This window comes from Embiotoca jacksoni, unplaced genomic scaffold, assembly GCF_022577435.1.
Source record: "Embiotoca jacksoni isolate LCO1_2020_lvr unplaced genomic scaffold, fEmbJac1.0.p SCAF_12, whole genome shotgun sequence".
NCBI lineage: Eukaryota > Metazoa > Chordata > Actinopteri > Embiotocidae > Embiotoca > Embiotoca jacksoni.
In genome coordinates this window covers 11572193-11600149 of record NW_027185252.1, presented here as the reverse complement: position 1 = coordinate 11600149, position 27957 = coordinate 11572193, and the positions used below count along the sequence as shown (strand labels likewise).

The following is a 27957-nucleotide window of genomic DNA, read 5'->3' as shown; positions in this document are numbered from 1 at the left end:
TCTGCTTTCATTGTACAGTTCAGAAACGTGTTGCACTGTGCCGTGTTTAGTACTCTGTCAGGCTTTTTGGAACCTGCAAACACTGCGGCTGTTGTTAGGTGATGCAGAGCAGGCTGCCTCAGAGTACGAACATGATCAAACTTGTTAGAGTGGATCAAACTGAAATGTCCCTGCTCCACAGATAGCAGATGCAGTTCTGCATTTCTAACAACTTCCAGCTGCCCGTGCAGAATAAGCTCTGTAGTAGCTTTTTCACACCTTGTTCATTGGTGACTTGTAGAACATAATCTGCTGTCTCTTTTGAGTGATGAAGTGGAAGCACGGAGAGGGAATTCAAACAGCAGTAGTGTAATGCCTTGCTGAGCACTTCAGATCCTGCTGAAGGTACATGAAACAGTACAGTATGTGTGTCTCACTAAGCTGAAAGTTATATGCTGATCCCATGCTTGTCCTGCTTCCAGAAAACTCCATGTTCTCTGGTTATGCCCCAAGCAACCCACTCACGATCCAAACCCTCAACACTTGGAAGGAGGTTGTGCTCATTACTGTTATTTTCCTTTTGGACTGTCATAGATGGGCTGTCTGCTTCACTATTTCATGGTTTCCTTATCTGCTTCTCTTTCCACCCATGGTAATTGAGGGTGGCTGTGGGCCAGTAAAAGTCCGGTGTGTGTGTGTGTGTGTGTGTGTGTGTGTGTGTGTGTGTGTGTGTGTGTGTGTGTGTGTGTGTGTGTGCGCGCATTGGGGTGGTGGTGGGAGAGAAGAAGGACAGGAACGGAGGAGACAAGAGAGAGCTCTTAGAAAGGGCAGGCTTTCATTCACCAGAGAAACATGTGCTCTTCTCTCCAAGTCCACCTCCTGTAATCCCTGGGCTGTGAACAGTATTGATCACCGGCTCTCAATGAGAGGATTAATGGGAATTCACACAAGGGCTCGGATGCTTACCGGTAACTTTTGACTTACTTTGTGTCATTTTTTTCACGAGGCAGCATGCTGTATTTCTGAAATGTAGATATGCTGTTTTGCAGCTTGCATGTATGAAAATACAACTGTGGTATAACCAGATATATATTTAACATTTTATCATCAGACAGCTAACCTCTGAGTGTTGCTTTTTTAGAGAAGCTGTTTTTGATTATTGAAGTGAACCTGTTGGCTAATTGTAACGCATTTGATACATGCTGTGATTTAACACTGCTCAGATCTGTAACATTTCATATCAATGTCTACTTTGGTGTCTTAGTCTCTGCTGCAGTTCCATCTTGAAGACATTAACTAAGTTATCAGTCCCTTGTTTATGCTGCTATGAAAAGAATGAATGGAATGGCTGGAGATTTTTCCTGGCCATTTCATTTCTCGTAAAAGGATTTTTTTTTTTTCTTTCGTCATATCTGTTGAATGTCTACAAACATACCGGACAGTGCACCACAGCTCTGCATGTATTGTACTCACACAGTTTTTCCAGACCTGTATATCATTAATCTTTGTCATGAAAAATTAACTGATCATCAGACCACAGACATGTTAGCTGAAAAGTTGTACAACCTCAATGAGAGAATGTTTTACGAGACATTATTCAACTGTTTGGATGACTCGAACAGATTTCTTCAGAGAACAACTGATAGGGCTTTGCCTTCCCTTGTTGCTTGAAGAATTTGGCAGCAATAAATATCCCTGAACTTGGCAACTGCTGCTCATGCTGAACAGCAGTTGTTGTTTCTGGAATGGATCAACTTCCTTTTGCCAAATTTACAGCAGATATCTGTAACTTCAACAGTTCAACTGGAGTTAAAACCTGCGGTTCCGTTACGTTGTCTACAGGCACAAAACAAATAGGAAAATCTACTTTTATCTTTTTTCTTTCGAAACAACAATTCAAGAGTAACTTCAAGTCTGATACTATCATTAAAATCTTTGAGTCGCCCACCCAGCGAAATGCTATCTGGGGAAATGTGAGAACTTATTTGTTCAGCAGCTTCCTGAACAGCATCTCCAGCTGGAACTAAACTGCTACTAAATAAGTCTTACATAAATCGTATTAAGTTTGAAAAGCAGTGCAAGAAACAACAGGCTAAACCTACAATGAATGAATTTCATCTTTTAGAGTTTTGTTTAATATTCTGCATACTAGCAGTGCGGTTCCGCCATAACCAAAACCTGCCACAATAACATCAGAGATCACTGGAGCCGGGCACTGACCTGCAACACAAGCACACCTGTTAATTCTGCTACATTATACATACTCTCTAGCTCCAAGCATGATAGCACTGCCCATGTAATGTTGCGTTTTTATTCCTGGAAGGCTGATTCTCTTCATTACGACTACATGTGTTTAGTCACTGTCCACAGCCGGAAATTCACTGTCTGATGGTGTGAATGAATTCCATGTGGCTCGAGCTGAGGTGTAGAAACACTCAGTTTGGGGAAAGTCAGTCGAGGGGAAAGTCATCCTGGCTGGACGCTGCCAGTGAGGGGGTTTTCCAACGAACTCCTCCAGCTCAGTGGGGAAAAAGTCTGAAGGGAAACGGCTTGCACAATACCGTAATTTAACGCCTCTTTCAAGTTTACATGGTGGAAAAATGCAGACATGTTAAAGAGTGTGACCCCTCTTTGCCTGCACAGGGAAAAAGCATTTAAAAAGTCAAAGGTTATATCCTGGCCAATGTTTCTTTGACTTACTCGTGTTACAATCACAAGCAGCTATAAGGTGTAGGGTCTGTTCCTTTCTGTCAAATTCCTTCCACCAGCCCTGCTTCTTATACTGTATGCAGCATATCTGGTCTTCATTTATAACTGTTTCCTTTTGGGCTGTCAGCAGTTTCTTGCTTTCACGTGTTGGAAACTGTCGTAAAAAACAATTTATTAGAGCAGCCACAGCAACAACATACGATTAAATGTTAGATTTTTTCTCTGTAGGTCATTACATTGCTCTTTTTTCTTTCTTTTTTTGTTTATAGTGTCCCATTTCATCTCTAATTTCATGAGCATGAACAATGCATTTGACTATAATGATACTTGTTGTTTGCGGTACAAGCTACAATATTAGCGCTTAGTTGTTACTGAGATAAACTTAATAAACAGTAAATATAGCATGTATAAGATACCATTTATGGTAACTAGTTGATGCTACAGGAAAAATTATTGCGTTTGCCTTGAGATTACTTTACTAAAACTTCACTCTCACGTTTCAGCCATGCAGCAAATATGTCGATGTGCTGGTGTGCAGGAGGAAGCCTCGGGGCTGGGCACAGTGAAATTATGACGTAGTGAGCCTTTCAAGTGAAAAAGAAGAAGGTGGTTGGAGGGCAAAATATCAGCACGAGAGAAACTACTGTAGCAGAACTGGCAAAGTGATGAAAAGAAAACAAGAAGCAGACCTGGAGGTACATGAAAAGTATGGAAGCAAACCAAAAGAGATTCATCTTCTGTATAAATTGTTTAGCTAACATCTTCCCAAAAAGTCATTTTCCCATATGTTCAGACATGCAACACTTAAAAGCATTTTGCTTGGTTGTAAAATAATCTTAAAAAGGCACACCTGATGACATAAGTGTTTCAGCAGCATGTGGCGGGCTGACATTACTTTATGTGCTTGCTGGGAAGAAAGGTATGACAATTGGTTTCATCTATGAGGGAGCAAAAGTGTAGGAGAGAAGCTTTCCTGGGCAGACGTATTGTATTTGGGCCAAAGGCGGGCAGAGGCTGGCAGAAGGCAGCAGATTTGAGGAAACAGCTGATAATCCCACAGGAAACAGTGAGCACTGGTTTTGGGGCAGTTGTGGTCAGAGGTTCAGTGCGCTGTTTATATAGTAAAGCTGACAGTGCCATATGAGGATGTGGTAGATGAGGCTTGAAAGGGAAAATGCTTAGGTGAACTGAGGCAGGATTGGAAAGAAGGAGTGCGCCACATGGAGCCTGGATGTGTGAGAGTTAAGAGAGTATTAGTGGTACGAGTAAGTGATTTAGGGATTTCTGGAGAGTCACACAGTGTGCAGAGCAAAGAAGGGCAGAAGGGATTTGCACCTGATATCCTCAGTTAGATTCAACCACGTCATTTTCTGGGTGGTGGTTTGAGAGTCCTCGACTTAGCATGGTGCCCTGTGGGGTTTCACTTTGTGGTTTACTACTCTGGGAAAGATGGTATGTCTCATAGTGAATACTTATCCTGTATTATGACACAATATGGTTGATCTTATGTGTGTGGCTGATGCCTAAAAGATATTTATATAAAGTGTTTTAGTGTTCTTGTATTGTGCTTTTAAAATATTCACATTTAACTTAAAATTGAAAGCTGCTCTAATCAATTTCTCTAAATGTGAATTCAATCAAATATCCGTGTGAAAAAAGGTATTGCTTGTAATGAAGAGAGATACAGAGAATTATCAACCGACTCGGCACTTCCTCTTAGCTCTATGGACCTTTTTTTTAATGTCTTTAAGCATATTGTTTTGTTTTTTATGTCCCACAAACTTCATTATATATTTCACTCTCACTGCTCTCATTCAGCTTGCTTCTAGTCATGGCAAGTAGCTCTCTTCAGACACAATAACAATGCTTCCTGCCAGCAGAAAACACCAGACAAAGTTCACGACTATACCAGTGAAGATAGAGCAGCATTTAGCCGCTTAGGAACCACTTCTTTTTGTCAGTGGAGACCAAAAACTGAACTCAAAAGAGATATTCACCACGTGGAGTGTAAAATTATGCCAAAGGAATATAAATGAGCTGTTATAAATGAGCGATGGTTTGCACACAAAGTCGCCTCATGAGCTTTTTAGGTCCAGCAGAAATTGTGTATTTGTGCTGGACCATACCTTCTTGCTTTTTACATTAATTATTCAGCATATTTTTCTACATTATTTTGGGTCTTTTTCTATGAAGATTTCAATCACCACAGTGAATGTACACTATTGTCCTGTCTGTTCTGTGCTTAACTTGGGCGTTGCCCCAATGCCACTGATCGATGACTGAGCCCGTTTCTATAGTGTATACAGTATCGTTTGCAGTACACCCAGACAGCTTGTGTGTGCACCCTCCTCTCTACTAATATCTATGGATCAATATAAAATGCATCAACTGCGATATAAACTGTTGACTCATACAATCAACATGACCTCAGTGTTCACAATTATTTATTCATTTGTTGTTGAAATTGAGTTTTTGAGTTTTTTAATGAGTTTTTTGCAGAGCCTGGAAAGGCAGGCAACATCTTTGTCATATAGCTCAAGGTATCGCTCACACTTTATTATTACTCGTGTGGTTTTGACCTCAAAGCCTATAGAGTAAAGACAGAATAAATAGCAACCAGACAGCTAATAATGCACATTCTCCCTTTCCCTGCAGGAAATTGGACACAACTGGAAGTTGGTACTGCTGCATAATGGGCTACAAAGCGACATCCATGCACTGTGTCCTGAGATGCCTGTGCTTCATGCTTCTCCATTTGTTTAGTGCAGCTCAAGATGACGAGATTAGAAGTAAGAGTCGTTCTGTCTTCATTTTCTCACACTGTAATGCTTGTTGTCCATTTAAAACTGTTGAATCTATTTGCCGAGAAAAGGTGGTTTTATGAAGTGTAAATGCATTTTATTCAATGTACCCCATCAAATTAGATATGATTTATTTAAACCATTATCTTACTTTGCTAATTGTCTTTTTTTCTGTCTGCTTCAGGTTGTAGGACTGCACCCGGTGATTTGGTCTTTATTCTAGACGGCTCGTGGAGTGTTGAGGATGTCAATTTTGAACTAGTAAAGCGATGGGTCGTCAACATAACAACAAGCTTCAACATTGGACAGAAGTTTACCCAGGTTGGAGTCGTCCAGTACAGCGATGACACTGTTTTAGAAATACCTTTGGGGAAGTACTCCTCCAACAAAGACCTCATCAAAGCCATGGAGTCTATTGAGTACATGGGGGGAAACACAAAGACAGGGGCAGCCATTAAGTTTGCTACAGACAAACTGTTTGGGCTTTCAGAGCGAGGCCCATCAGGCGTTTCCAGAATTGCAGTTGTCCTCACAGATGGGAAGTCCCAGGATGAAGTTGTGAAGGCAGCCGAGGAAGCGAGGAAAAAAGGAGTCATTCTGTTTGCGATTGGTGTCGGGTCAGCGACAGAGGCGGCTGAGTTGAAGGACATTGCAAACAAGCCATTTTCTACTTACGTCTTCTCAGTTGAGGACTATAAGGCTATTTCCAGGATCATACAGGTCATACGACAGAAACTGTGTGAAGGTAAGCAACAAAGTCTGAGCTACAAGTGGTTGTTCTCATTTCTTCCATTTTTCCTTACGTGTCTATTTTTCTATTTTACTGTTTGTCTATTCCAGAGACAGTTTGTCCAGCCAGAATTCCTATCGACTCCCGTGATGAGAAAGGCTTTGATATTCTCTTCCATTTGAATTTGGCTAAAAAAGCAAAGAAGACACAAGGGACATATTACGGCACAAAGGCCTATGAAGTGACATCTCGTGTTGACTTAAGTGAAGCTACACGGTAATCATTGATACTTTAAATTTTTCTTCATCATTGGTGCATTCACAACTTGACTGCCTTTTATTATTTTGTCATACAGGACCCTGTTCCCTGATGGTCTGCCTCCATCATATGTTTTTGTGGCCACACTGAGGTATACAGGATCAGTGGCTACAGAGGAGTGGGACCTGTGGAGAATACAGACACGTGATGGGAAACCTCAGATGGCGGTGACTCTGAACGGTCAGGACCGCACCGTCATGTTCACCACAACCAGCAAGGCACCAAGTGGAACTCAGACTGTCAAATTTTCAGAGCAGACAGCAAGAGTAAGTTAGCTATGTGTATTATATCTGTGAAATAGTGTTAAAACTCCACTGATTTTACAAACTAAGATCAGTTTGCTTTTCAAAGAGAGAACTACACACCCTGCGAAAACAGCTGTATAATGTCCCCTGCATTTTTGTAAGCACTACATCAAATATGGAAAAAATAACCCTTTTGATGTTATCAAGATTGTCTCTGATTGGGTTTTGAGGCAATTATTTTTTAGCAGATGTTTACGAGGCAGATAGGGTAACACAAAGAGACACTGTGTTGCATCCTGGGAAATGTAGGCTCCAGCATTTTTGGAGCTTTACCCATAATAGAGACTAAATGTTAGAATATTTCGGTATCTAAAGCTTGGATTTCTTCTTTGAATATGTCTCTTGTGAGTAAACTGACTTTGAGAGTGCAATGTTAAATTGCTGGAGTGTGCTGTTAATAGGCTGAAACAATTTCTTATCTCTTTAGTCTTCCCTTTATTATGTCATGCAATGCAACTCTGAAAGAAATGGTTTAAGTCAATGTGACTTTGGGGTTGAAGAATTTCCTTTCTAGCCTGATCTCACCCACCTATTGTACACGGCGTACTTTTTTGTTAATAGTCTGTAAACCCTGTTCACATGAAGGTTCCCTCAGCCACTCCGAAGAATGGACCAATCAGTGACCAGTTGGGGTGGGCAAGTGACATGATGTTGAAGTTGGTTTCGAAATGTGGTTACAACAATGGCAGCAGTGCTAGAGTTGAGCAAACAGTTCTCCCAACTACAAAGAACAATGCTCCTTATATCCTGAAATTCACGATACAAACTCTGAAATGGTCATTTACAAACATGCCGTTGCATAGTCTTACATTGGGGGGAAAGTAGGTATCGGTTGTTTACAGCTTGTTGGGTAGCGGCGCACACTATACGTGATACAGTGGTCCATGCTGATTTGTTGAAGGCTGCTTCAATACTTTCAAAATGAACCAGAGGTCTGCGCTAATTAGGATGAAACAACTGGAAACAGTCCTGAATGGAAATCGGCCAGACCTACATATTCATGCAGTGAATCTGGGTCTGGGAGTCCCAGGCTATTTCTTTTCAGCAATGCATCAAATTTCGTAGCACACAACTCTGTCAGAAAAATTGAAAAAAAGAATATATCGTCTATAATTTATTTAAAACCTGCAGTACATAAATAAAATGTTTTTTTCTCAGGGAAACAAAACACAGTGATCATGGTGATCTGAAAATGTATTGCATGCTGTTTTCTATTACCAATTCCAAACATGGGCGGCACAGTGGTGCACTGGTTAAAACTGTTGTCTCACAACAGGACATCTCTTGGTTTGATCCTTGACTGTAGCCTTTCTGTGTGTTCTCTGATTTTTCTGGCTCTGAAAAAGGTCACACATCAAATTGTCCCATGCGGCTACCGAGTTCATCCGGCTTCCTGCTCTGTGATTTTAATGTCTTTATCAGAACACCAGGATATACCTAATGCATTAATGATTATTTTCCATTTTTCTTTTTCTCTGTGTAAAGAAACTGTTTGATGAGAATTGGCACCAGCTGCGACTGCTGGTCACCGAGGAGGATGTTACTCTTTATGTTGACGACCTGGAAATTGAAACGTTAACGCTGGAGCCCCCGGTCGGCATTTTCATCAATGGAAAAACCCAAATTGGAAAATATGTCGCGAAGGAAACAACAGTGCCAGTAAGTCTACCAGTGGCAACAACCCCATTGTCATAAAATACATGTTGATTACCTCGCAGAGGAGTAATTCAATAATATATGAACTTGACTATAGAAAGAGGGAACTGTTTGTTTAATGAATAGCTAAGCAAACTCAGTGCTGATGTATGTTTCCAGCTTCATCACACGGTACCACAATTTATTGCTGCCTCCTAAGAGACATGTTTAAACTCTGTGGACAATAAATCCATGGCAAAAAGGAGCCCTTTTGTCCACAGGGTCTTGTTAATAGTTGTTTTATTTGTCTCAATTGGCATAATTTGCACCAAAAATGCTGTATTTGTAATAAATCATAATTGTGTTGTGTTGTAATTTGCTCTGAAATCTAGATGATGAGCAGTTTCTTGAACCCTGAAGCAAATACATCTGTGGAAACATAGTGTAACATTTTAATGAAATTAGATAATAAAAGAAAAATTATCAGAAACTCATTTGAATTACAGAAAAGAAGAATAGCTGCTTTCTGCTTCATACATGCTTTTATTCTAATTGAAAATATATAACACTTTTTATTATGAAAAAAGGCCCATTTAAAAATACTTTAGACCCATATGTAAGCGGTTTGGCATGTTGCAATCGTGGCCATAATGATGGTCAAGGAGTCAAAATACAAGTAACAAATGAAAATCAAATAATGCAGTGATTTCTAAACTAAAATCTTTAGTACAGCTTGATGTTGATTGTAACATATATGAAGAAAAATAGTATCATGAACCATGACAAACATATTTATACAGAATATACAGTGGTGTGTAAAAGCGTTTGCCCCCTTCCTGATTTCTTATTTTTTTGCATGTTTGTCACACTTAAATGTTTCAGATCATCAAACAAATTTAAATATTAGTCAAAGATAACACAAGTAAACACAAAATGCAGTTTTTAAATGAAGGTTTTTATTATTAAGGGAGAAAAAAACAATCCAAACCCACATGGCCCTGTGTGAAAAAGTGTTTGCCCCCTAAACCTAATAACTGGTTGGGCCAACCTTAGCAGCAACAACTGCAATCAAGCATTTGCGATAACTTGCAATGAGTCTTTTACAGCGCTGTGGAGGAATTTTGGCCGACTCATCTTTACAGAGTTGTTGTAATTCAGCCACATTGGAGGGTTTTCCAGCACCAACTGCCTTTTTAAGGTCATGCCACAGCATCTCAATAGGATTCAGGACTTTGACTAGGCCACTCCAAAGTCTTCATTTTGTTTTTCTTCAGCCATTCAGAGGTGGACTTGCTGGTGTGTTTTGGATCATTGTCCTGCTGCAGAACCCAAGTTGGCTTCAGCTTGAGGTCACGAACAGATGGCCGGACATTCTCCTTCAGGATTTTTTTGGTAGACAGTAGAATTCATGGTTCCATTTATCACAGCAAGTCTTCCAGGTCCTGAAGCAGCAAAACAGCCCAAGACCATCACACTACTACCACCATATTTTACTGTTGGTACGATGTTCTTTTTCTGAAATGCGGTGTTACTTTTACGCCAGATGTAATGGGACACACACCTTCCAAAAAGTTCAACTTTTGTCTCGTCAGTCTACAGAGTATTTTCCCAAAAGTCTTGGGGATCATCAAGATGTTTTCTGGCAAAAATGAGACGAGCCTTAATGTTCTTTTTGCTCAGCGGTGGTTTTCGTCTTGGAACTCTGCCATGCAGGCCATTTTTGCCCAGTCTCTTTCTTATGGTGGAGTCATGAACACTGACCTTAACTGAGGCAAGTGAGGCCTGCAATTCTTTGGATGTTGTCGTGGGGTCTTTTGTGACCTCTCGGATGAGTCGTCGCTGCGCTCTTGGGGTAATTTTGGTCGGCCGGCCACTCCTGGGAAGGTTCACCACTGTTCCATGTTTTCTCCATTTGTGGATAATGGCTCTCACTGTGGTTCGCTGGAGTCCCAAAGCTTTAGAAATGGCTTTAGAACCTTTTCCAGACTGATAGATCTCAATTACTTTCTTTCTCATTTGTTCCTGAATTTCTTTGGATCTCGGCATGATGTCGAGCTTTTGAGGATCTTTTGGTCTACTTCACTTTGTCAGGCAGGTCCTATTTAAGTGATTTCTTGATTGAGAACAGGTGTGGCAGTAATCAGGCCTGGGTGTGGCTGGAGAAATTGAACTCAGGTGTGATAAACCACAGTTAAGTTATGTTTTAACAGGAGGGGGCAAACACTTTTTCACACAGGGCCATGTGGGTTTGGATTTTTTTTCTCCCTTAATAATAAAAACCTTCATTTAAAAACTGCATTTTGTGTTTACTTGTGTTATCTTTGACTAATATTTAAATTTGTTTGATGATCTGAAACATTTAAGTGTGACAGACATGCAAACAAATTGGAAATCAGGAAGGGGGCAAACACTTTTTCACACCACTGTATCTATATATGGAGATGATTTGGGCAGAAAATATTATGTTTCAAAAGAACAACATAATATATTCATGACTTTTACATCTCTTAAGCCAGTCTGTATGTGACCACATCATTATGGTGGTAAATATTATCCACATGAACTGCAGCTCGGTAATGAATGTTGTTGTGTGGCCTGATCCTTTGTTATAAGGATCATGTACTACTAAGCAATTAAACAAAGTTGATTTACATCTTACACAACTTCTGTAAGTATCATTTCTGCATAAACTTACTTATAACTGCAAACAGATTTTTCTAAATGAGCCACTAAAGTACACTGTGTTTGGAAAAATAACCATCAGACCTATATAGATCTAGCTGTCTATAGCTTTAAAAGCAACATTACTGTATTGTTTTAGGTTGATCAATATCCTCAATCATGCAGTTACAAATGTTTTCATGAGGCTTGAGATAATGTAAATTGTATGTCAGGATCATCTTTCTACATGCTCACATGGTAGTTGAGGTGAAACAGTCCATGAGAGTTTCTGGATCCATTTCACCATCAGCATCAACGAAACGAAAAATAATGGAAGAATAGTGTAACGCCACTGCAGAACACTTCCAAACACTGAGGGAGCTCTGGCAACATGCATCAGCTCAATGCCCAATGAAGGTACTAATCTTGTCTTTAGCAGTTATACAATACCAATTTCCATCTATTAGTGGCAAAGCACCAATAAAACTGAAGTACATGCAGCAAAATTACCCCCGTATTACAATTTGTTTGTTTTGTTTGCTTGGTTGAGAGTATCAAAAGGTGGAATTTTGTGTTTTTGATAATAATTTCTTTTGTTTAGTTTGAAATTCAGAAACTTCGTATCTACTGCGACCCAGAGCAGAATACTCGAGAGACTGCATGTGAAATACCCGGAGTTGTAAGTACAAGACTCTTCTTGGATCTGCACTTGTTTTTAAGTCCAAAAGATTGTTTTCACTCACTTCTCACCTCCTCCACCTACATCTGCTTCTGCTCTGAGATCCACCAGTCAATCATTATCAGTCACCTCCACACCTTCCTCTGCATGAAATAAGACAATGTTTTCTTGCTTTATATTTCATCAGCACAGTATTCTGGAAGTAGTATTGTATTCTGGATTGAATGTGGAAACTCGGCATATTAATTTTAAGTCACTTCTGTTAATGCATTAAAATAATTTGCAGGAGGAGGACCCATAGCTCAGCTTCAAACATGTTGCACTCAGTACATATTTTGTATTGCCTGCTGGCTCAAATTGTGTTTGTGAAGCCCATTGTTGTGCTGGCTTAGACATTGTGAAAGCCGGTGTCAAAATCGCAGCCAGCAGCAGTTAATAAAGGACTAGAGTTGATCAATAAGTCAATTCTTCCATTAGATAATAAAAGAAAAATGATCAGAAACTCATTTGAAGAGTAATAAATTCAATAATATATATATTAAGAAAAACACTCATGTTGCAGCTGATTGAGTGTGAGGAAAGGGTATTTTTGTCTGTTTTAAATCCTTTTAAGTTTATATCTTTGTGGTTTAAACATGTTTTTGGACATTTTGATGGACATTTCTAATTAATAAATCGAGAAAATAACTGACAAATTCAACACTAATGAAAATAGTTGCCACCCTACAAAGGGAGAAAAATAGGTCAAAGGTTACATCAGAGCTTTTCTATACTATGTGAACATGATGTGATGTTCTGCTTGTTTACTGCAGTGCTCCAACAGTCCAGATTACAGTGAACCAACTCAAGAACCTTGTGTTTGCCCTCCTGGAGCCCCTGGACTTCCAGGACTGAAGGTCAGTTTTATTTCTACTGTCTCGCTCCTCTTATTCTTTGTCCTGTCATGTTGTTTTTTAATGCCTAATCAGAAAATAATGCCATACTGAATATCACGCCACAAAAATGTACAGTCTTTGAAATTAGACAGTCGAGTTCAACATGAAGCCCTGCTTTGTCGAGCTCGTCAGCAGCTTAATTATTTACTTTAAACAATGGTGGTCTGACAAGAAAGAAATAACTTTAATCTTTAACGTTGTTTGTTCATGTCTAAACTCAGGAATGACAAAGACACTAAATGGCTTCTATTGGGAGACAGAGCTCAAAATTGCTCTCTTTTACAGCTCAGTCTTGGTGAAATGTGCACTGCATTCCCTGGTGTTTTCTAAATGCTGCAAATAATTATACTGTATGATGAAGACATGAGGTTGCACTTTGCCAATAGGTCAAAACCAAATGCTACCATTATAGCCTGTAAACACAGATTACCTTTGTGCCAGAAACTGTTTTTTTGTGGGAGGCTTTAATACTTTAATCTCTTACATACTCAGTTTCCTGCTGAAAACTCGCACTATTACAAATTATGGACGCACCAAGTGACCTATTTTCTCCAGACTTGGTTACTCTTGTAAGATCCTGTAGTGCTGTACAGTTTGCTTAAAGCAAACCAGACCACTGACGAAGATAAACACTGTTTGGAATGGAAAATTACCAAACTGGGGAATAAAAGCTACATGTTTTGTATTTATTGATCGCAGGGCATCAACTGAGTAACAGCAGCCCCGGTCATAAAAGCCTTTACACAAAGACCTCAGAGATATTAGCCTGGCAAAAAAACCTTCTTTGTTAATAAAACCTACATGGGGACAAGCATGTTTGTGTTTATAAGGTCGTTGGTATGCTTTTACTACATTTACTAATAGATCCAAAATGCCGGGAGCATTGCTGGCTGGCAGATGTTCCTCATGACCCCACAGAGTGCTCGAGAGCGTCTTACACTACAGCCCGCTCAACATAGTTTATAGATAAATTAAATCAACACTCTGAGAAAGCATACTGTTACCGGAGATGTTTTTAATCGATTATTTTATACAAACTATTTATTTAATTTATCCCGTTCCACTTTCCTCAGGGAGAACAAGGGAGCAGTGGTATACCTGGTCAGCCTGGAGCTGCTGGTGCTGATGGTAAGCCTGTGAGTACTGCAGAGTTCAATATACAAACATACAGTACATAATCACCAACAGCAGCTTCTGAGAAAACCATTTGAGTTAATGCATCCATTCCAGTCATGATGGTTTCTGTGTGTTCGTTCTATGTGGTCAGGACTTCGGCAGTATGTTCAAAAACAGTGGTAAATAGGCTTATTTACTTATTTTTCCAGTGGGAAAAACAAAAAGCATCTCTGATTATAGCAATGCTGGCTGCATGGTGGTGATTTTGTGTGATGAAAACCGTCCAACAGTGAACCACATGTTCTACAGCATGATCAAAAACTCTGAGGAACAATCCGCCCGCAGCCTCGAATCACCCACGGAACATGCACACAGTTGAGGGGGACTCAAAAGTTTTAACCAAATGCATGCATCTCTTATCTTTTTAAAATCCAAAGGGTATCCCTGGCGTCAGAGGGAGTCCAGGCCTGTCAGGTCCATCAGGAACAGAGGTAAAGCAATAATCATTAAATCTGCGTCAACATTTAGGTCAGTGATAAGCATCAAGTGTAGAGCGTCTAAAGGTGTTTTTTGTCTTCCTCCTGGCAGGGACTCCGTGGACCACATGGGTACAAAGGCGAACAAGGAAGCCCCGGTGTTTCGGTGGGAAGGTCACAAACCACATTTGATTTTATAACCACTAAAAGAAACTTTTTAATACAAGTCTGTTCTTTCAGGGTGAGAGGGGGATGCCTGGATTACCAGGATCGTCCGGGCAACCAGGAGAGAAGGTGATGATGTTAATTACTCAACTGCGGTGACTGCATTTTTGCTCTCTGACATGGTATCTAGATGATGTTTAGTATTATATATCTAAAATCTAAATATCAGAATGCACCAAAACTTAAAGATTTCATTAGAAAGAACAAGTGATGGTTAAAATGAAGAACAAAGACACATTGAATTGTCAAAGTAAATCTTCTTTTTATAAGATCAAATGCAGAATTGACAGAAAATCCCTGCTAGAAAAATCAACCTGAAGCATTTGAACATGGTTGCATCAATCACTCTAGAAACCATATGTTTTGAATATAAAGCCAAATCTCTGGGGAGAGTGAAAGCCTCTCTGCAGAGTAAGCGTGAGGGTAGAGACAGAAGGGTGAGGGTAGAGACAGAAGAAAGAGATTAGGATCAATGTTGGTGTTAATGTAGGTCAACTCACAGCAATATGAATGATTTATGTTCTGTCATGGCGACAAAATAAATCACACCCCCACAGAGACTATATGACTCACATGGATATCAGTTAGAAAGAAAATCCTTGTAATTTAGGCAGACCTGCCTGGCTGTAGTGCTCCCTCCCCTCTACAATACAGGGATAAAAAAAAAAAAAAAGAAAAGAAAAAAAAAAAAAAGTGAATGTTTATTCTTGCATCAGATAAAAGCTGACCTGATTTCTTTTATATTAAAGGCTTAAGTGAGAATCTCTTTGTCTTGGATGGCTAAACAAATTTAAAGTAAAAGACATTTATAAATCAAAACACAGCGATGCAATAATGCCTCTTCTACTGTTCAATCACACGACTAGAAAACATTCAAGACAATGTGTGAGGAGGGAAAAGCATCTCAGCCACAAGAACACAACATCTGTGAACTGAAATATGTCACCTGCCTCCAGCTTTTCAAATTAAATGATGCAAACTGTTATCATAAACATAAAGATGGCCAGGACTCTCCTCACAGTTTTCCTTGCAGAAATGCAGATTCTGAGTGATCTAGCAGTTTCATTCAGCTACCATCAACCACAGACACTGCGGACTTAAGCATTCACTTTTATGTTCATCTGAACAACATTTAGCCTTTAAAGTACAGTGAGGTAATGCTACCTCCAGATTGAATCAAGCCAGTCCTATCATCCTACCTTGTAATCAGAGTACCGCAGGTGTCTCCTGCCAGTTGGCTGAAGTGGAGGACAATTCAAGCAGTTGATGTCATTTTAGAAATGGTCTCAGCTGGCTGCAGACACATCTCCACACCTGGAGCAAATCCTCCCATACAATCTGTCCCGCCATTATGAGGATCACTCAAAGGTCCAGGATATATCACATTAAGCTTTTACTCGTGGTCAGACTGTCTTTTCCACTTTGTGTTTTGACAAAATCACAATAACAGAGAATACAATGGGGGAGTGCACTGTTAAAGATCAGACAGATATATCTGTTGATCCCCTTTCCAGTTTTACTTTAAACATAAAAGCATCGTGGCTTTTACTTTTCTTTTAAAATCCCATACTTTGACATCTACTTACATTACATTACATTACATTTCATTACATTCGTTTGGCAGAGAATTTTGTCCAAAGATAATAAGAGTATTCAAACCATATTGGAGTAAAAGCTAAATATTAAACAAAAAGTGGGAGAACTTCCTTTTTGGACAAATGAGAGAAAGCATGTTCAGAGTAGGAAGTGCTGAAAGATTTTTTTTTTTCATTGAGTAACTCGATGTCGATGTTGAGATGTCGTCTGTAAAGCAGGGGTCTTCAACCTTTTTCCTCTGAGAGCGACTTTGATCTTCTGGGTAGATCTCGATCTACTGGTTGGAGATCCCTGCTGTAAAGTGGTCAGACAGTTGGCGTAGACTTTGTTGTGTAGAGTTCAGCTGAGAGCCAGAACAGAGGACAGAAGGGTCGTCGGAGGGATGGGATGGGATGACTAAAAGTCATAGCTAAACAGAGACAGATAATCACAATGGTTGGAAAAGTCGGATGATCACTAATGTCAGTAAATATCTCTTCTGGGGACCATGAATGTCTGGACAAAATATCAATCCATCCAATTAGAACTAAGTTATTTCAGTCTGGACCGAAGTGGTGGACTAACGTTGTCCATATAGAGTCATGTCGTTACTATGGTTAAAAAATATGTAAAGCAACCTGTTTTATATGAAACAGTAATACATTTGGATCCTCAACAGTTCAAAATATAACCATTTTGCATTCAAGCCAAGTCAAAAAATACAAAACTTTTGAACTCGGAAACTGATGTTCCCTCTGGGTCAATATATGTTTTCATTCCAGGAAATCTAAAGAGCCCCCATGTAATCTCTGAAGACAAACCATTCTTCAAACAGCAGGGAGCTCGAAGAGCTCTTCATTTTGAATCTGTCTTGTAGAGCATATGATTTTCTTTGGATACAAACACATTTGCATCTACTTCTCCAAATGATTCCCATATTGTAAGACCACCCAAGGGTGTAGTCTCTTTTTCCTGGCGTAGCATTCGGAGAACGGAAACACGAGATGTCCGCCAAATTAAGTCAGAAGCACATAATTCAAGGCTCTGTTTGTGTATTTACAGTCAGTGATACTTGTTCTTCACCACAGTCATTCATCACCTTTGAGTGAACAATTTATTACCAGTTATGTGGGCATCAAGGCTGTGATATTGATCTCTGCAGTTCATTAACACTACAATGGAAGCGTTCATTAAGAAAAATCTGTGAAACCCACAGCTCAGCTTGGAAAGTGAACACACCTGTTAGCCTACTTCCTTATCACATCTGCCTATGACAGTACTCCTCCAGTCTCTGCTTGTAGTGACAGTGGGCTAGCAGATGTTCCTGCTTTATGTTCCTCACAAAATGGTACAGTTCAACAAAACTCACTGCAGCATAAAGACAAATAAAGCATAAACACTGTCATTTGGCTTCTATGATTGTGATTTCACTGCCCATTGCTGCAGCGTTGCCAGTCTGCGGTACCCGCACTCTAAATCCCTCTGACATAGCTCATGTCTTGGACTGGAGTTGCTGTAGCAAACAGACAACTACAGTGATAATGAAAGCAGAGGAGATTTTGATGTGTATTTTTAGACCACTGGAATATTAATGTTTTACCTGTTTGTTAACTGACCATAAAACTCAGCTCAAACCAAATAAAAAACGTTATATATACAAAAAACATTTTGCAAACAAAACTTTAACAAAATGGTTGCCATCCAGTGAGTCAGCCAGTAAAAACTGCGTCATTTGGTTTTTCACTGTGCAATAATTTGTTCCTCCTTGAGCTCCTTGCATATTTTCAAATGGAGGAATGCAAAATCTGAGGAAGCAAGTGATGTCATTTCGCACTTTGTTCCAAAGTCATAATTATTCATTGTGAAAATGTGAAAATCCAGTGACACATAGTTCATTCAGGCAACTTCCAACAGATAAAAAAAAACTAACGTCCAGTTTTAGATCAATTTTAAACTGCCAGCATGATGCAGTAAAGGACGTCACTCCCTGAAGTCCCAGTCCAATTTTTAAATTCACTATTTATCCTCGGAAAAAAATGACCACTGCTGTCTAATGTCACACACTGATTGCATATTTGTCACCATGCAGACTTATTAATGACTCTATGAAGGGCTATCTTTATAACTTATGTGCCTCCTCATCATATTGAGACGAAGAGTTGTTTTGCTTCAGCTTAGATTACAAACATGAATGATGCTGTCAATTAGATTTGGATTCATTACTCTCAGACGGTTAAAATAAGCCAAACCAGCTCAGAAGGTGAAGAAATGATTACTAATAATGATTATTTTAACTTTTCTCAGGGCTCCATTGGGTCCCCGGGAATGGCAGGGTTACCAGGAAAAGCTGGTCTACTGGTAATAATGAAGACGATACTATTAAACATAGCTCAGTTGTTGAACATGACACAATAAAAACTTTAAACTGGATTGTGTGACATTTCCAGGGAGAAAAAGGAAGTATGGGACCTCCTGGGCTGCGTGGTTATCCGGGAGAAACTGTATGTATAACTCTGAATCAATCCAGACCACCTGTGTGGTTATTACTGTGTATAAAATAATTTTCTATGATTTCAGGGTCCACCTGGGAGAGAGGGAAAAGATGGATTTCCAGGGGGATCTGGTCAAAAGGTCTGCTTGTTTTGACAGCGGTACATGTTATAAAGCTCAGCCAGGGATTTGGGGAATGGTAGAGGAATGAGTTTGGATAAGTGTGCATATTTTTTGCTGTTGTGCTGTTGATGTTTTGCAGCCATGGAAATGTAATCATACAGATGCTGGAGTCCCTCTTGTGTTTTTCCAAACCCCATTTGACTTTGTAAACATCAAAGGTGTTCTTCACATATTAGATAGATGTCTATTTTAGAAATCCAACATGACATGTAGAATGTATGAAGCAGTGGTCAATTTGGTGTGTTGGTGGCTCATGAATAGAAATGTGGACGTAAATTAAATGTATTAATTTTTTTCATGTATTTTAAGGGAGAAGCTGGAGCCAGTGGTATTCCTGGTGCTGATGGAAGGGAAAGCCATCCTGTGAGTCGTAAACACACACAGACACTACTAATTGTACATTGTTTGGTACTTTGGAGGTTGCTTCAGCTGCTGCTGTTCTCTTGTTACTTCACTTGAACTCACAGACTTCAGGGATTTGATGCAAAATGTACATGAATGAAATCTAAAATAGAATATTCTAATGTGGTTTCGATTTTTACTTTTTGGTAGAGCAGTTTGTACCAGAAATTGGGAGATGTGTGTTACTTTACATTGAAATTCACAAAGTTATTCACTATGCAATGCTTCACAAATCGTCTAACATGAAATGATACTCTTAAGTAACAGAAGAGAAAGTAGGCTAATATCATAGAGGCTTTTATGGATCACACAGGTTTGCTTGCATATTTTCTGTTGTGTTAGGACTGCCTTGTGTGAACATACTGTCAGCAGGACGGAGACTAACCCTGACAGCCAGTAAATTAGGGGTATTTCCCCTGTAGTTCATCCCAGGATAACCCTGTTATGTAAGAAGCAGGCTTGGGCTATACCCTGTGGCAGTCAAAGTAACTCATGGAGGGAACACTGTGCTGCTCTGGCAAATCTGTTTTAGGAAGAAAGTGTTTCAGCTGGGCAGCTGCCCAACTGCTCATGATTGTAATCGCTGTCCAAAAGTTTGCGATGGGCCTGCAAAAGATGAGTCAGTTGCTCCACAAGGCTGTGAGCCATCTTTCCCCACCAGAACAATAGAGTTAAAGATGTATCCAAGGAGACAGGATTAGTACTGTACTTCCTCACGTTGAAACACGACGCAGGGCTTCAGTGTGGGCTCCAATGAGGAGATTTCTCCACCTGTGGGTGTAGATTGTGAGTGGACATGTCTGCCTCTAGCTATACTTCTGTCTCTCTGTCTTCCTGTCTGATCTGTTCACGATACACATATGTTACTCAATCTTCAGCGTGAGGCAGGCACTGAGCATCTGCAAGTATTTATCTCAGAAAAAAATAATTGAGACCAAAAAAACTAAAGAGGCTTTCCAGGGTAGTTTTGGTGCATGTTGAACTGAATAAACCTTAAGTGTATTAAAACATTTACTTGTAAATTTGTATCTGCTTTCATTCTTTTTTTCCCAGTGCAGCTTAAACCCCTTTTTGTATTATCGTATTTATCAGCATAGATAAATGAAGCGCATAAAAGGTGTGCACAGTTCAACTGCAGCACATACAGTTCATCTAAGGAGAGTACAGTTGTTCATGGTTCTGGTAGTGCAAATATTGAGTTAGTGTAAAGAACACATTTTTATTTTAGATTATTATTGGCAAGAATTTGGTCTCAAAAAGCCCCAAAACATGTGTCCACTTTTCCTCTGAACTATCCAACACTAACTGATGAGTGTAACATATTGATAGACATTTCTTGGTGCACCATAACCTTATAATCAGGTACTTCTATCAAGAAATTGGCTTTAATCGTTGCTAACACAATATCATTTTGGAACCATGAAACAAAGTAAACTGCCCTTACAGAAAAAACACGCGTTTCTCATGTATTCCACATGGGGCACGTGATCACATGTATGTTTACCACATGTTGCAACATTTTATAACATGGGGGAAATATGTGGAAAGGTTTTCACATGGGAATCTACATGGGCTTCACACATCCCACCATGAAAATGTTTCAAAGCCACATGTTTACCTTAGGCAAACCTTTCACAATTGCACAACCACATGTATGCGGTCACACAGTTGTTGCACATGTGAAATTCATGTAGTTTTTCTGCACTGGTGGAACTGTTATTTTCCGTATCTGTTCAAAAACACGTCTTATGAAAAACTATTATTTTATCAAAAATGCTACTTCTAAGTCCTGTGATGGACTGTCGACGTGTCCAGGCTGTAGGCCGCCTTTCTGGGACAGGCTCCAGCCCCCTGTAACCCTCTGTAGGATAAAGTGGGTATAGATAATGGCAGGATGGCCACTTCTATTTCTACCATGTAAATCTCCAGCAGTAGATAATGCTTCACAAACAATTCTGTGTAATAATTTCTGAAATATATTGATTTTTAATACAGTATCATCTCTTTCATTTGTCTCAGGGTATGCCTGGATTGCCAGGAATTGCAGGCCTGAATGGACAAAAGGTCAGAAATTCCTAATATATGTTCAAAATACCCTCATCATGCATTGGGATTATATTTGACTGCCATGATTCTCATTCAAGGGGGAAGCTGGTGAACCTGGACTGAGGGGCTTCAAAGGATCAACTGGGCCACCTGTAAGTTAATAGACGACTTGTGACTCAGTTCATTGCACATTCAAGTGGAAACACTGTCTCTGAACTGTCTTCCTCACTCTGCTGCAGGGTGAAATGGGTTTACCTGGCACACCTGGTTTAAAAGGACCAACTGGGCCAAAGGTAATCATTTATGCTTGTTATAAGATTATATTTGAGCTCCTTCTAACAGCTGAAGTGTCACTGTATTGCTACATTAAAGCCAGCAGAAAGAATCACTGACTTTGATCTCACCATTCAAGATCAAAAATATTTAAATTAAACCTTTAAAAAGGAAAACTATGAAGTAAATATACTGTGAGTTCATCCCCCTGCACATCCCTGGGGCTTTGAGTGTACTGGTTCAAAGTGTGACCCAGAAAAGTCAATAACTGCAGATGAATCCACACATGCTGGCATTAGCAAGCCACAGGCAGAGCTATATCGTGATTCAAGTTGATTCCAAGCACAATGTAGTGCAGCTGCCAACAAGTGCAGCCGATCAGTGCACCGTGATGTTATTTGACATTACATTCCCCATCTCTATATCATCCAGCCTGTACCAAATGTAATGCAGAACATAATGTTAAATCGTTAAAGCTTTCTAAGGAAGGAGCGGACTGACAAGCATAGAAAGCTGCTTCGGTCAGCAGCATTACATGTTTTGTTTGGTCACTGTTTTGCTAAAATACACTTTAGCACGAGTAACGATCTCTTGGCCACACCAGTGGAGCTAAATTAAGCGATGAGCTGACCCGACTGCTTTCGTCAGTGGAATTTTGGTGGAAATGTAAGCAGTCTGGTCTGGACGCTCCGTCTCCAAATCATTTTTCATTAGCTGATCTGCCTTTAACAAGCCAATGTGTATTGGTAAATGGCACACAAGTGAAAACCTCGTTTAAGGACAGGCAGGCAATACTTTGATTTTATGGCAGAGCTTCAGACTGCAATTACTGAGGCTTGTTCGACTGGAAAAGAAAGCATATGACTCGACACAATTAAACGTCAAGCTGCAGAATCCTAAAACCTCATGAAAGTATGTTCAAACTTCCGCACGCATCAGTGAAAATTAATTATGATAAGAAGGTGAAAACATCAACTGCACTATAGTGGCTAGTATGAGGTGGTGCGGATGCTATTTCATTGTATGTTTTCTGTAACATGAGACGTGTTTTATTTCTTAATCAAGGGGAATAAGGGTGAACGTGGAAGTCCGGGTATGAAAGGAACACCAGGGCTTGTGGTATGTTTCCATTTAAATAATCTAATGTGAACCAGGTGGTTTATCTCTGATTTGAATAACAGTAATATTTTCCTGAACCAAAAAAGGGAGCAAATAAATTTCTTCATTCATAATGTTTTAGTATTTTTGGCAGTGTTACATACTACACTATATGGAGTAAATAAAGTGGGCTCTTGTTTTTAAATGTTGGTGTTTCACTGAATGCTTTTAAAGGGAAGTGCAGGCGAACCAGGATTAGCAGGTCAGCCAGGTCACCCGGGCATGCCGGGCCTGCATGGAAGCAAGGTATTTATTTTTACTATAATTTTTGTGACAATTATGTCTCTTCCCCTTTCATCCGGTCAAAAATGTATAATTTGTTCTTGTTTACTAGTCAGGGTTAACACAGTAAAGTCAAATGTAGAAATGTACATTTGTGATATTTAGTTATGAATGTTAATTCTCCAGAAATGCCAGTTTTAAGATGAGATTGACTCAACTTGCATATCAGCAGCCTCACAATTCGTTCTTTAGGTAAGAATGGTAATAGATTGTTTCTGCAATTTCATTACCACATCTTACTTTTAGGCATTTGTAGTCAGATGTGAGAGGTCTTTATTATAATATAAGTGAGGATGTTTTCTGGCAATCATTTTTTTCTGTGAATTATTTGGAACTTTATTTGTCAAAGTGATAATCTGTTTTTTTTTTTTTTATCAGGGACAAAGAGGGAATCCTGGTGAAAGAGGAGAGATGGTAAGATTCAAGGCAGAATTACTTTCACCTTTACATCACACAAGCAGATCGTGTCTTGATATTCTTGGCCTCTGTACTGCTAATCAAAAATTATTCATAAACTGGAGAGATTGTTACTGTTTTAAATCAGCATGGGTGTAACATATCCTTAATGGGTGTTGTATTATGATAACTAAGTTCAAGGTCAACTTTGGTCCAAAAACATTAGCTATTATAGATCTGTTTGACTAAATTCACAGTTACAATTATTTTGTATATTCAACACTGTGGGCAGTCTTTAAGGGTGAATCTCTCTTAGTGGTGAAATAGTTTGACATCAACACAGAATTCAAGCTATTACAACAATCCAGTGAAAATAAAGTCTCAGTTATCACATCATATATCGGGGTTTGGAAAAACAAGCACGTTAATATCCATGCTACTATAAATATGCATCAACCATTGTGTTCTGAGTGGATGTTTTAATCTACAGTATCATACGCTGCACATATAGCACTGACTGTAAAAACTCTGATTTAATGTGTTTTTATAATGTTAAATTAATGATTTCCTCATCAGGGACTTAAAGGTGGAAAAGGAGAAAATGGCCAGCCAGGGGTTCACGTGAGTATTTTTTTTTAGCAGCTTTGTAATTTCATAATAATTTGGTTAATATGGTTACTACTAGGAAAACAAATGGATATGCAATAAACAAAACTTACTAAACCCTGCTTTTATTGAATGATATTCAACTTTCTAGTTTATGGAGAGATTCAGAAATTTATTTTTAAGCATTACTGATCCATATTCCAATCTTCAAATGTTTTAATGCAGAAAGTTAATCTATTCTTCACCAAATTTGGTACATATTTGTATTTGGACATGCTCCCTCCGATAACTTGTTGCCAACTTCTTCTAGGCATAGACCCCTGCAGTTAAATCACCGTAATACTTCAACACATTGTGCCAATACAACTAAACATTGATGACATTATCCTATGTTGAAGATATTCTGCCAAGATGTGATGCTATTTAACCTCTAGGTGGTGCTACAGTAACATGAAGCATTTATCTGCCATGCTTTAATTAAAAATATTGGTGCCTAATATTTACGTTATGTTGACATTATCCTAAAATCACCATAGATGCCTGTCAATACCAATTTTAATGCAGATTTTAATGCAGATTCTTTGTTATTTTGAGAATTTGTCATCAGAGTATTTTCTGAGCACTTTCTGTTGCAGATTTAAATAATTTATCCTGACTTTGATTGACAGGGATCGACTGGTCCGGAGGGATTGAAAGGAGAGGTATGTTAAGCTGAAAAAAGTGATTATAGTTTATCTGCATGAAACCTGACTAATCATTTGTATTGCTAACACTGAGGTGGTGTTCTTGCCAGAAAGGGACAGCAGGCGATCCGGGGCAGAGAGGTCAAGAAGGTCAAGTGGGGCGGCCTGGACAGTCGGGTCAGTCAGGCCTACCTGGGTCCCGGGGTTTGCCGGGGGATACCGGCCCCCCTGGCCCACCTGGACGCGAAGGAAGATCTGTATGTGTGACACACACTGTGCCAACAACTCTCAACAATCACTGATAGAGTTTTTATCCTGATGTCATACATGATACTGACTAAAATAATGAAGTGACGTATGAATCCATCACTTTGTATTACAGGCCAGTGAAATGTCAGACAGTCACATTCAACAAATCTGCAGAGAGATTCTTCAGGGTGAGTATCATCACAGACTGATGAGCTGTTTCTGCATGATTTCACCGTCTGACATCTTTTCACTATCAATCCTCACAGCCGAGCTGCCTTTATTGTTGCTGAGCAACCAGCAGAGTAGTTGCACCAGATGTCAGAGCCGGCCAGGATCTCCTGGTCCACCAGGTCCCAGCGGGCCCCAGGGACTCCGGGGTCTTCCAGGACTTAGTGGTTCCAGGGGACAGCCAGGCCACTCTGGTCGGCCGGGGCATCCTGGAATGAATGGACTCAAAGGTAAAAGCAGAATTAAGTCAGCAGTAAGTCATTGATGCTATTTTGCTGCACTACTCTATGAAGTCTACTGTGTTTACAGGAGAACCAGGTTTCAAAGGGGAGAGGGGGGGTCCTGGTCGGGTCACGACTGGAGACCAAGGGCCACCTGGACCTCCAGGTAAATAATGTGATGTATTATTCGGTTTCACTAGTCACTTTATTGACAAAAGGTCAAGTGGATGAGATTTTTCTGCCACACTTGAAATAGATTTCTGAGATTTGATTTTCTGCTGTGTGCCTTCTATTTGAACTGATGACGGCCAAGTATTTGTGTCTCCACAGGTCCAATGGGTCCCCAGGGATACAGTAGACTGGGTCCTCCAGGTAAACCTGGTCCTCCTGGTCTGAACGGGATGGAGGGTAAAAGTGGTAACCCCGGCATCCCCGGCCAGCCTGGGGTGTGTGATTCATCCCTGTGCTACGGTAGCATGATGAGGCGGGATCCTTACAGCAAGGGCCCAAACTATTGATGCAGACGGCGTCTCCGCAGGCACCAGTCCAGAGCTGATGCAGAACAAACAGCCATTCTCAGGAAGATCTCACCTTTACAGTTTCTCTCCGTCACGGAAACAAAACGTACCTCTTCTGACACCTTTTACGTGCTCTCAGTCAGCATCACGGTCTCTCCGATGGTATTTAGTATCTTTATTTAGATGTCTTCGAAGATGCTCGGAGGTTCTAATGGCGTGAAGAGCGTCAATAATCAGCTCGATTAAATACCTCTCGTGAGCACCTTGAACTCTAGCACTGCACTCTTGTATGTCAGTGTGGCTGGTACGCTCTCCTCTATCGCCCCCTAGTGTTTCTTCACTGCATGTCGCTCTTTGAATTTTCACTACACATTGGGTGGAGGGTGCTACACAAAAAAAAAATCACAACTTTTCTCATCTATAAATAAAATGTTTAGTGAATCATTTTGCCATAAATGAGCTTTGAAATTGTTCCAGCACATAAGGTGATGTGATTTCCTCTACCTGATTATGAGCTCCTGTAAGCCTGTGTTCCTGCAGCATTCAGTTTGACTTTTACAACAGCTAATGTTGTGCAAGATTAACTCACAATACTCATTCATTCACATGTCATACTCTTATAATTAGGATATAAAATGTTTAAAGATTCGCCAACCATGCTGACATTTTAGTTGTACCTTTTATGTCATTTATTGTTCCTCATTATCTTCCATTACTGTAGCAGGTATTTTATTGTTATTTATAAAAGTGTCATTACTGTTTATTTCGGCAGTGACATGTCTGAAATGGCTTTTGTAATTGTAATATTTTGTGTTTTGTATGAGTTTTTCTTTCTTTTTTTAAAAACAAGATTTCAAATATCTCAACTTAGTTTGTTTTGCACTTACTGCCCCGCCTTTAAACTTGAAGTTTGAGGTCAATTTCTTCACTCCATCACACCATCCATCTCTCCTGGAATTTTTTGGTGTGTGCTGCAAGTGAGAATTTCCATTTACTGAAGCATCGAAAAGGATGAAGTGTGATGGCTGTGGAAGAAAAAAAAAGAGAGAGAGCGATCATTTACCTGGCTCTTCCACTTTAGGAAACTTGGATGAGTACAGCTCCGGCTTGAAAGCTTCTGCAGACGGGTGAGTGTGAGTGTGTGTCTGGAAGTGACACTTCAGAAATGACAATTTAAATGTTCTGGATTTGGACACTAGATGTCGCTGAATGGTAACATCCCAGCATGGAGGAGTGACTTTATAGCCTACCCAAGAATGAAACTGTTTTCCCTTTGGACAGTAGCCATCCATCACATGGAAACCTACGCCTGTTTATGTTTTTCATTATCCCAGCATGCTTGTGTACTTAATGCGTTTTGCATTAAGATTCTGCTTTAAACCAACTTTTTCATACTTTCTTGTGGAATTTATATAATTATAAACATGGAAATGATTGTAGCATACAAAGACCTGACGCAGGTGTGTGGTTTGTGATATTGCATTTGCGGTATCCTTATCATATTTGTGGTATTTTTTTTTTTTTTTTTTTTTTTTTTTTTTTTTTTTTTAATCTCTTATCTGTTCCTGTATTGGAGTTATGACTGTACTGTGGTCTCCCTTTAAGTGCAGCACATTACAAGCTGGCGCACTTGTTGGTGTATTTAATAATAATAAAACAAGTTTTGACTTCGTGTTTGAGCCGATAGAGTCTAAAAAACATGATGCTCGGTGAATGCAGCTGGAGCTCTCTTCCATAAACACGCAGACTTCAATAAGTTGAGGTGATTAAAAGGCTCTGTCATTATTCTTTCACTCGTTAAGACGGGCCTCTCGGATTTCAAGTGTCTCCTTTTACACTCCTGAGCCGCCACATTCATCATGGGACCAGGCTGAAGTTTTATTGCGGCCGCTAGAGGAGGATGCAAAAACAAAAGTTGAGTGTGGGATGGACTCAAAGGGCAACTTGCCCCAATACACATTCTCGAGAAGGGGTGGGGGCGGGGGGGGGTTAAGAAAAAATGCGAGCTGGGGCAAGAGTCGAGCGCTTCACTCCGCTGCGCATTTTTGACACAGTTCAAGACTTTTCATCCACTTGGA

General features: G+C 39.8%; 1 protein-coding gene across 2 annotated transcripts; it reads left to right on the top strand.

Annotated features, from left to right (window-relative positions):
• The first annotated feature begins 844 nt into the window (after positions 1-844).
• col21a1 (collagen, type XXI, alpha 1) lies at positions 845-27501 on the top strand. Of its 2 annotated transcripts, XM_069144826.1 has the most exons (29): positions 845-947; positions 5344-5477; positions 5674-6234; positions 6330-6495; positions 6575-6803; positions 8328-8501; positions 11740-11817; positions 12630-12713; positions 13826-13888; positions 14306-14359; positions 14457-14510; positions 14585-14638; positions 18449-18502; positions 18592-18645; positions 18722-18775; positions 19127-19180; positions 21239-21283; positions 21364-21417; positions 21505-21558; positions 22604-22657; positions 22871-22942; positions 23357-23392; positions 23951-23995; positions 24649-24681; positions 24774-24920; positions 25046-25100; positions 25179-25370; positions 25450-25527; positions 25692-27501. In XM_069144826.1, exons 2-29 carry the CDS (start codon positions 5381-5383, stop codon positions 25877-25879), a joined length of 2883 nt encoding a protein of 960 aa, XP_069000927.1. In that variant the 5' UTR covers positions 845-947; positions 5344-5380; the 3' UTR covers positions 25880-27501. The 2 variants fall into 2 exon arrangements, with proteins under 2 accessions (XP_069000927.1, XP_069000928.1); XM_069144827.1 differs by lacking the exons at positions 25450-25527; positions 25692-27501 and having other exon boundaries at positions 24778-24920; positions 25179-25293.
• Positions 27502-27957: the final 456 nt, after the last annotated feature.

Bases quoted from the DNA above. Each gene is read 5' to 3' on its own strand.
- col21a1 (XM_069144826.1), top strand. From the start codon at position 5,381: ATGGGCTACAAAGCGACATCCATGCACTGTGTCCTGAGATGCCTGTGC. The intron at 14,360-14,456 runs GTAAAGCAATAA...TCCTCCTGGCAG, and splicing joins CAGGTCCATCAGGAACAGAG to GGACTCCGTGGACCACATGG. The intron at 25,101-25,178 runs GTGAGTATCATC...CAATCCTCACAG, and splicing joins CTGCAGAGAGATTCTTCAGG to CCGAGCTGCCTTTATTGTTG.